The sequence below is a fragment of the Euleptes europaea genome, chromosome 19 (assembly GCF_029931775.1).
Source record: "Euleptes europaea isolate rEulEur1 chromosome 19, rEulEur1.hap1, whole genome shotgun sequence".
Lineage (NCBI taxonomy): Eukaryota > Metazoa > Chordata > Lepidosauria > Squamata > Sphaerodactylidae > Euleptes > Euleptes europaea.
Window position 1 is genome coordinate 25,102,230 of NC_079330.1, and position 9,615 is coordinate 25,111,844.

The 9,615-nt window shown below is 50.0% G+C and overlaps 1 protein-coding gene across 1 annotated transcript; it reads right to left on the reverse strand.

Moving 5' to 3' along the window:
• Positions 1–1,550: 1,550 nt before the first annotated feature.
• On the reverse strand, positions 1,551–5,086 carry SDF2 (stromal cell derived factor 2). Its single transcript, XM_056865284.1, has 3 exons — positions 4,924–5,086; positions 3,123–3,319; positions 1,551–1,852 (listed from the first exon to the last, which is right to left on the reverse strand). The coding sequence occupies exons 1-3, from the start codon at positions 5,084–5,086 to the stop codon at positions 1,565–1,567; spliced, it is 648 nt and encodes a 215-aa protein (XP_056721262.1). The 3' UTR covers positions 1,551–1,564.
• Positions 5,087–9,615: the final 4,529 nt, after the last annotated feature.

The following is a 9,615-nucleotide window of genomic DNA, read 5'->3' on the forward strand; positions in this document are numbered from 1 at the left end:
GGGGTTAAGATGGATTCAGGGAGGAGAGGCCCATCAGCGGCTACTATCCATGGTGACTATAGGGAACCTCTATATTCAGGGGCAGTAAACCTCTGAATAGCAGTGCTAGGAAGCAACATCAGAGGAAGGTCTTGTCCTCTATGTCCTGTTAGTTCGGCCCTTCTCGGCAAATGGATGGCCGCTGTATGAAAGGGGACGTTGGACAAGATGGACTGCTGGTCTAATCCAGTAGGGCTTTTCTTATGCTCAGATCTTTGTGCAGGTTTTTTTTTTGGGGTGGGGCTCGCATTTTGCCTACTTTTCTGTGGCTCAGGTGTGAAGATTTCCTGAAACCATGCATTTTTAGTAGTTCTATCCCACTCTCTCCCCCAAAAGCACTTGAGGCAAGTGAAAAACAACCAAAGAATGATAAGTTCCAGACTAAAACCATGTATTACAATGGCTTTTTAAAAAAAATCAACAGAAAGCTTTGATAAACACACCCATGTTTGGCAGTCGCCAAGAACCCAGCACACTCATACCTGGGGGAAGGGCTTCCATAATACTTGTGGGGCCTTTTCAATACCCATCAGGCCTGATTAAAAGGTGGTGCTAGACGGAAGCGAAAGCCGCTTCCTTTAAACCAAGCTGTTCTTTGGGGAACTGTGTACCAAGGTGAACGAGGGTTAGGCATGTCACATAGCCACTTTGCATGGGTGGCAGCTTGGGTTTCCAGCACAAGGCTGGGAAATACCTGGAGATTTTGAGGGGTGGAGCCTGAGGGGGGCGGGGTTTGGGGAAGGACTTCAATGGCGTATAATGCCATAGAGTCCACCTTCCAAAGCGTCCATTTCCTCCAGGGGAGCTGATCTCTATCAGCTGGAGATCAGTTGTAACAGCGGGAGATCTCTAGCCATTACCTGGAGGCTGGCTACCTTAGTGGCAGCCTATGTTCAAGGAGATGCTGCGTGTGACTGACTGCCAAGCCCCACAGCTGAGAGTTTTTACCTCAGCAAGCATCACCTTTAAATAAAACCTAAGTAGCCCTGACACCCAGGAAAGAACTTCCAGGTCACAGGGCACAGCTGACAAACAGGCTTGTTTCATATTCAGATTAAGCAGCGCAATTAGGATTCCTGCATGGTCAGTCACTGAACTTGGCAGAGGTCACTCAGACGCTTCTTCCAAGGTCGACAGGAGAAATCAAAGACGCTGTTAACAGCGAGATGGCGACAGCCCTAATTAAGGCCTTTCAGACAAAATCTGCAGTAGGATCTCTGCTCCCACTCTCAGAGTATACGCAACTGGGCTCAAACCCACAGAACAGTCAACATGTGCTTTGACCGCAGGTGTTTGTTTATGGCTGGCTCCTAGGCACGTGGGCACTTGAATATCAGCGACAGAAGAAATGCAGGAGAGGAGGGCAAGGAGAAAGGAAAATACTGTTGTGCAGTGGCAGAAAACCTTCCTCCCATGGCGGGACATTGTCTTGGTGCTTCTGCAGGACTTGCAGAGGAAACTGCAGGCCAAGTCACGCCTGCCATTCAGCGACAGGACAGAGAACTGAGAGAACTCCCTTTTGCCCTCAGAGCTCTGTGCGGTGCAGCTCCATTTTCAGCAGCTCCGTGGGCCTCACAAAGATCCCTTCCATCACCTTCCAGTAGCTGCCTCGGCTAGCGTAAGCCATCCCATGCACCTCTCGCTGGCCGTGGATCGGCCGCCCGTACTGCTCGCCCGTCACTGAGAGGAGTGCGTTGGTGGAGGAGTGCTGAAACTGCACCTCACTGGCCTGATCCCAGAAAGTCCCACTGCACAGCACAATCCAGTCGTCCAGGAAGTCCCCCTCACCATCTTCCCCAAAGGCACTGACCTCCTGGAAGAGAGAGAGAGAGAGAAAGAGGAAGGGTAAAAGAACAGCCCAGCCAGATCAGACCCATGAGGTCAACCAAGCGCCCTAGAAGGCCCACAAGCAGGAACACAGAGGCCAAAGCACCCTCCTCCTGTTACTCTCTCATGGGTAGGCTGTCTTTGAATATGAAGGTTCCTTTTAGCTGTCATGGCTAACAGCCACTGAGAGACCTTCCCTCCTCTCTGGATTCAACTAATTCATCTTTAAAGTCATCTAAGCTAGTGGATATCACTCTTATCTTGGGGCAGCAAGTTCCACAATTTAATCACACAGTGCACGCAGCGTTCTTTGGATCTGTCCTGGATCCGCTGCCTGTCAATGACCCAGAAATGTGTTCCATCAAAACCTTGCAAAGACAACAGCTACTGTGATGGGAATTAAGAGTAAACCTATCCCACTGGCTAGAGTTTAACTGAGAAGGTCAGCCAAGCATGTTCAACTGCCGATCGGCAAGAGACACTTTATAGCATATGGCTAACAGCAAAGACAGTTTGAAAGGTGTGGGAAGAATTCTGGAAAGAGTACCCTAAGCCAACTCAGAGAGTAAAGTAAGTATTCTTCCCTCCGCTGCTGACTTTGAGGGTTCAACATGTGGCTCCAGTTTTGGGGAGCACCATGGAACAAGGAGAGACAGAGACTCACAGAGGAGTATGCTCCCAAGCATGTGCCGTTCCTGGGGAGGGGAGATACTCCTTGTCAACTGCACCCCGGACAGATGGTTGTCCCTTGCTGCTTGGAAGACATGCAGCAGAACAGGTTCCAATCCTTCCTAAGGCATCCTAATCCCATTGCAAAGCAATATGAGCTTTATACTGATAGTCAACTTCTGTTTTATCTGGCATATTAGCCGCAAATAAAAATTTGTTAATTTATTTACTGATAGTCAACTTACCCTCACCATTGATGTGGCAATACAGGGTGGAAATAGTTGCTCTACTAACCAGGGTATGTATTGTGTTGATAAAATTGGCTTCCGTACCAGAGGACTGGAAAGTAGCAAATGTTTTAAAAAGTGACTTGACAGCACTTTACACACACACTAAATACTAGTGCTGGGAGGTATATCAGGGGAAGGCCTTAGCCTCTATGCCCCGTTTGTTAGCCCTCCAGAGCAAATGGCTGACCACTATGTGAAACCAAATGCTGAATTAGATGGACTATTGATGCTGAATTAGATGGACTATTGATCTGATGAGACTCCAGCTGGTGGGTCACACCTGCACTTCAGCCTCACCTGGTTGCCTGAGAGGGGTGACGTGAAGTGATGACTATGCAAGTTACGGCCTGTGTTGATGTGGGTCAGCCTGATTGCCTCTCCACACTTCACAGGGGTACCCCTTTCACACACAGTGGACGTCTTGCCCCGAACACGCCAATAGCTGTTGCTGTCATCCATGGCTACGATCCCTGTCACCGACTGCTGGCCGCTGCCTGTGCAAGACCAGAAAACAGAAGTTAGTTTGGGCCCTCTGCGCAGCACCTTTCTACTGTGCCTAAAGGGGCAGGGAAGCTTATGCTGAAAGTACGTTGAAAGTGCAATATGCATTTTACACTCTTTGAAAAACACGTTTCAGTGTAGTCATGACCATCACACAGATAAAGCAGTAGGCAGGAAATGGGTCTGGGGGGGGGGTTAGAAACAGGAGCCATTAATAATAGTGGGATAGAAGAGCAACAGAAACATAAGAGAAATGTCACCTCTGGCAATCAACATGCCTCTTCATTTTCTGATAATGATAGTAACAGAGTCCAAAGATGTAATCTCCCTCACCCAAAGAGTTAGGGTAGGCCATATCGACCCCATGTAGAAAACAAAATGTGTTTGAATGTTTTTAAATGAATATTGTCGAAGGCTTTCACGGTCAGAGTTCATTGGTTCTCGTAGGTTATCCGGGCTGTGTAACCGTGGTCTTGGTATTTTCTTTCCTGACGTTTCGCCAGCAGCTGTGGCTGGCATCTTCAGAGGAGTAACACTGAAGGACAGTGTCTCTCAGTGTCAAGTGTGTAGGAAGAGTAATATATAGTCAGAAAGGGGTTGGGTTTGAGCTGAATCATTGTCCTGCAAAAAGTAACAAAGGTAATGTGCTAACCATTGTCCTGTAAGTATCAAGATAATGTGCTAATGAGGGTGTGGTATGTTAATATGGAACCATTGTATCCTGAAGTGATCTGTTAATGATTTTTAAATGAAAATTGGTAATCTGATCCCAACTAAACTTCAGGGTACAATAAGCTTAAAGGAAGCGTTCTGCTCAAAAGGGCGGCAGCTCTCATATGTAAAATCACAAGTAAGCCAGTCGGATATCAACCCTGCCCAGTAAAAGCTTTAAATTTGATCATGCTGCCCATTCAAGAAACAATTTAGCTGCTTCACTTTGTTTGTTAATAGTATCTTTTACATGCACACTATACTATGTATAGCCCATAACTGAGAAAAGACTATCATATATTTAAATCTTCAAGGTACACCCAGCTCACACCAAGAAAAGTTTCTGTGAAAAATATTGTCGAAGGCTTTCACGGTCAGAGTTCATTGGTTCTCGTGGGTTATCTGGGCTGTGTAACTGTGGTCTTGGTATTTTCTTTCCTGACGTTTTGCCAGCAGCTGTGAAAAAATTCAGCAGGAGGAGCTGGATGCCCCAGTGAACGCCTGGGATCTGGGTTTTCTTAAAGACTAATTTTATAACAATGGGTAAGAGGTAACTAATATTGCTTTGATTGCGTGACAGATCAGAAGGCGTTAGTGTTGCCACCATCCTCTGGAGAGCTTGGGATGGCGACTAACTGACCTGCTTCTTATAAGCCGCTTCCCCATCGCCCGCCTTTTGAAAGGGAGAGTCACAGCTGACTTATGGCGACCCCGTAGGGTTTTCAAGGCAAGCGACGTTCAGGGGTGGTTTGCCACTGCCTGCCTCGGCGTGTCTTCCTAGCAATCCACAGGCGTCGCTCCGAACAGCTTCAAAGGCTACATCGACGTCCCCGAGCATGTGCAGAGCGCCCCTGCCCATCTCTTCCCCCCGCCCCCGGGCGCCTACCGGATCCGTAGCGGACGTCGTGTGAATGAAGCCGGACTCCGTGGCGCGCGTTCAGCAGCTTCACCACCGAGCCGCACGTCACCCAGCCGCCCCTCGCGGCGCCCGGCCCGAGGAGGAGGAGGAGCAGCGCCGCCAAGAGGCAGCCGGGACTCCGGGACGCCATCTCTCTCTGTCAGGGCCTCCACCACCGCTACGGAAAACGGCACCACTTCCGGGTTAAAGGCCACGACGCCATCCTCACCGGCACGCCGGAAGTAGAACGAGAAAAGCAACTTTTACTAGAGCGGCCAAAATGGATTGAGGCTTCCTGGCTGAAAGCCACCATTTTGGTAGTGGATAAATGACGGGGAAATAAGGGCCTCGGGAGGAGCCGGGAACGGAGGCGGGGAAACGACCCACCCCCCACATCGTCCCAGGAATTTCCGGCAATAGACACGCTTTTCCGGCGGAAGACTGGTTTTCCTCGGGGCCTGGACGCGCGGCGACTTCTGCCTCTATGGTACAGAGATTATGTGGCACTTGTTGGGTTGTCCTTGCCGTACGGAGGCCGCATCCGGGTTTTTTCCCCCCTCACTTCGGATAGAGCGGTGCTCCAGTTACCTTGGGAACCGGAAGTTCGGGTCATTTCCTAAAGCGACTTCGGCTAGAGCGGCGCTCCAGGTGCCTCCAGAACCGGAAGTTCGGGTCGTTTCCTAACTTGTTGGGATGTCCTTGTCGTACGGAGGCCGTATCCGGGTTTTCCCCCCCTCACTTCGGATAGAGCGGTGCTCCAGGTGCCTCGAGAACCGGAAGTTCGGGTCGTTTCCTAAAGAGACTTCGGATAGAGCGGTGCTCCAGGTGCCTCGAGAACTTCCGGTTTCCGAGGCACTTGGAGCACCGCTCTATCCGAAGTCTCTTTAGGAAACGACCCGAACTTCCGGTTCTCGAGGCACCTGGATCGCCGCTCTATCCGAAGTCTCTTTAGGAAACGACCCGAACTTCCGGTTCTCGAGGCACCTGGAACACCGCTCTATCCGAAGTCTCTTTAGGAAACGACCCGAACTTCCGGTTATCGAGGCCCCTGGAACACCGCTCTATCCGAAGTCTCTTTAGGAAACGACCCGAACTTCCGGTTCGGGTCCTTTCCCGAAGAGACTTTTTGCCCGCCCCAGTCAATACGGAAGTATCGCTGACCACATCCAGCCGCAACCGGAAACCGAGTCGGGCCGTTCTGCCCAGCGGGTCCTCCGACGCTCTTCTGCTCCCCCACCCCCGCCGGGGCCGCGCCGCAGCGCCTGTGTGAGCGAGCGAGGCCTCCATTTTGCCTCCGAGAAGCCGGGCGAGCGCCCCGTCCCCGCGGCCGGCTGGGCTTCCCCTTTCCTCCCTCCCCTGTCGGAGGCCGAAGCGCGCCGAGGCCTGAGACGCTCCCTCCCTCTTTCCGTCTGGAGGCTCAACTCCCACCCGGGAGGGAAGAAGCAGGCCGGGGGCGTCGTCACCGCGGCTGGGCTTTGCGTGTCCAGGTTGGTGAGGCCTAAAAGGGGAGGGGGAGGCTGAAACGACCCATCTATGTGTGTGAGGGTATGTGTATGTATTTGGGGGGGGGGTGAGAACCTTTAAAACAACAACAGCAGCCGCCCTGGGAGGGGTGGGGTTGCTGGGGGAATGGGGGAGTCGATAGCTGCCTGCTGCCCCCCCCCATCCGCCCTCCCTTCCCCACAAAGGAGGCCGGGCGGAGGCTGAATCTTTACTTATCGTTAGTTATTTTTCAGATCTGTAGCCCGCCCTCAGTCCCCGGCAAGCCAGGCTCAGGGCGGGTAACCACCGCAAAAAATACACAAAAATCCTCAGTGTCATTAAAACGTCAACCCCAGACTTCTGAAACCTCGAAACTTTAGTAAAACGTAATGCGATCTTAAATAGGGGGTAATGATTTACATTTTAAGAATTGCAACCTGGTTTGTATATGAAGTATTGTATTGAATTAGAAATTAAATGCAGAGGCGACAATGAAGTTATCAAAAAGATCGAGGAGGAGAAAGGGGAAGTCAACGTAAATATATGAATTAATTAGTTATATAGAATAGAGAAATATTGTTTATATCATATAATTATCTTAATGAATGATGGGAACTACTTTAATATAAAAAACAATAAAAAATGTTATAATAATAAAACAATCTTAAATAGGTGGCCTTAAATTTATCTGCTGCCACCGTGTAACCAATTAGCAGGCCCTGCCCTTTCCTTTCTACGTCTGCGAGTGGGGGATCGGGGGCCCAACCAAGGGGAGGCTTGTGTCCTTGCCCCATCCGTGTTGCTGCTTGTGTGTGCCTTCGTGGGGGTGTCTTAGCCCACCCGTCGGATGTGGCCTTGTGTGGGTGGTTCGTTGGCAGCGTCCAGGACGAGGCGGCGTCTGTTTCAGCAGTAATTGATTCTTTTCCTTTTTTGCCTCCTCTCTTTAGAAAGGATTCGTTGCGCCAAACAGGGGCTTTTGTCACGTTTTGCTTCCTGACTGCCCTGCGAGGTAGCTTAAACAGAGGCAGAGAGGCGTGCCTTGGGGTTTTAAATCCCCTGCTCGCAGTCGGGCATGCGGGAGAAGGAGGATGCAGAGTCGATGGGGTAGAATGTGCCCCGTGTGAATACAGAGCCAACACAAAGGGGAGAGAGATTCCCCTGCCTTGTGCTGCGCTGGTTTTCTGTTTGCAGCCCTCCCCCACATAAAGTGGCATTTAAAAACCTGACCCCTCCATACACACACACTCTGAAACAGTGCAGTCTTTTTGACCGCCTCGTTCTCCTACAAGTCTGAATCAGTTCTGAGGATATTTAAACTTGGATCTTCCATATCCAGTGCCGTAACCACTGCGCCCTGTCAACTGCGTATTGATTGGAAGGGCTGCATGTAAGGAGGCTGCAGTCTTCTTTTTTTTACTCCTGGTTGATTAACCAAGAAAAGTTTATGTGAAAAAGGATGCCTCGGTGAAAACCTGGGCTTTCTTAAAGACTAATTTTAACTTTCAGTCAGTAGGGTTCTCTGGTGATCTGAAAAGCACTGCGGGGCTTTGGATACTGCCTGATGCCGGGGTAAAATAATTGAACCGTTATACGAGCTATAATGGTGCTTGATTGGAGCAAAGTGGGGCATAGTTAATTTGTGGAACTCCCTGCCCCAGGATGTGGTGGTGGCTGCCAACTTGGAAGGCTTTAAGAGGGGAGTGGACATACTCATGTTGGAGAGGGCTATCCATGGCTACTAGTCAAAATGGATACTGGTCGTGATGCGTATCTATTTTCTCCAGAATCAGAGGAGAATGCTTATTATATTAGGTGCTTTGGAACACAGGCAGGATAGTGCTGCTACAGTCGTTTTGTTTGTGGGCTTCCTAGAGGCACCTGGTTGTGAACAGACTGCTGGCCTTGATGGGCCTTGGTCTAGTCCAGCAGGACATTTCTTATGTTCTTATCCTATGATGTTAGCCAGTTCCACTATGGCCCACGTACATGTGAGAGTTGAGAAGCTTCTCATCCTGAGCGAGAGGGTCAGAATGCTGCTTCTCTAATCTCCCCCCGACACTAGCTAGGAGCCCCTGCTCTGATCTCTTCCTCACCCAGCACACATCTTGCTATGTGCTAGTGGAGGTGCTGCAAGCAGTTTGCCTGGAAAAAGCGGGATCTGAGGCTTGCTGGTCAGGGGATGGGCGTTGGCATTCTGACTTTCTTCTTCTTACCTCCACACCAGTTAATTGATTGCTGCATTCCTGCTGGTATGCAGCAAAAAAAAAAAAACTTGCCAGGAGGGGTGGGGAGGGTCAAAACAGCAACGCCAGCTGGGAATTGGTATTCTGATCCCTCCCTGCAAAAGCTTTTGTTGTGTCCCTTCTGGGCTGCGGTAGGAAGCTTCAGGGGGTGGGTCAGAATACTGACTCCCCCAGGGGAGGGTGCCACAACATAGCTCTTCCAGGCTGCATGAAGCCTGTGGGATTTATGTCATGTACCCCAGCCTTGTGCATAGAGATGTGATCCTGATTTTAAAAGCCCTTGGAATTGGACCGATGTTCTCCCATCCAGACTGGAGAAGTCACAGCAGCAGAAACAGTGGGAGGCTGAGCCAGCCTTACTCTGAGGCTCCAGCTGTATTTTCAAATCAAACACTGCTTGAATATTTTCTCCAGTCTGAAAATGCCTCATGCAGCATAGATCTGCTCCACTCTTCTCCAGGCAAGGCTCCTAGGAGCTCTGCATAGAGGGTTGCCGGGTTGTGGAAGATCAGGCCGGTGGCAATTTCAAGGCAGCTTTATGTTGTGTGCCTTTTGTGCAATGCACCTGTCGTTGATTTTCCCCATCCTGATCAGCGAGGCACCTTGGATTAGGTGCTTGTGTGAACAGGAGCCGTCATCTCTGACACAAAGAACAGGATATTATTTATAATAACGCTTTCCCTAAATGATTGACAGCAAACGTGCCCAACTTGTATGGGAAAAAGACAGAACTATGATTCCAATTAGTAAATGAAAAAGCAAGGTCGAGGACATGGGATATAAGAGCACATCATTAGTCGTGGGGGGGGGGAGGATTTAGAACAGTGAACACGAGGATTAAGCCTGCGAGAGTTACAGGCAGATAATTTTTTTTTTTTTTGCTGAAGAGACAGTTCAGAGGTGGTTTGCCAGAGCCTGCCTTCGCATCGTGACCCTGGTATTCCTTGGAGGTCTC

Bases quoted from the DNA above. Each gene is read 5' to 3' on its own strand.
- SDF2 (XM_056865284.1), bottom strand. From the start codon at position 5,086: ATGGCGTCCCGGAGTCCCGGCTGCCTCTTGGCGGCGCTGCTCCTCCTC. The intron at 3,320-4,923 runs GTAGGCGCCCGG...GGTCTTGCACAG, and splicing joins CGACGTCCGCTACGGATCCG to GCAGCGGCCAGCAGTCGGTG. The intron at 1,853-3,122 runs GTGAGGCTGAAG...TCTCTCTTCCAG, and splicing joins CACCCCTCTCAGGCAACCAG to GAGGTCAGTGCCTTTGGGGA.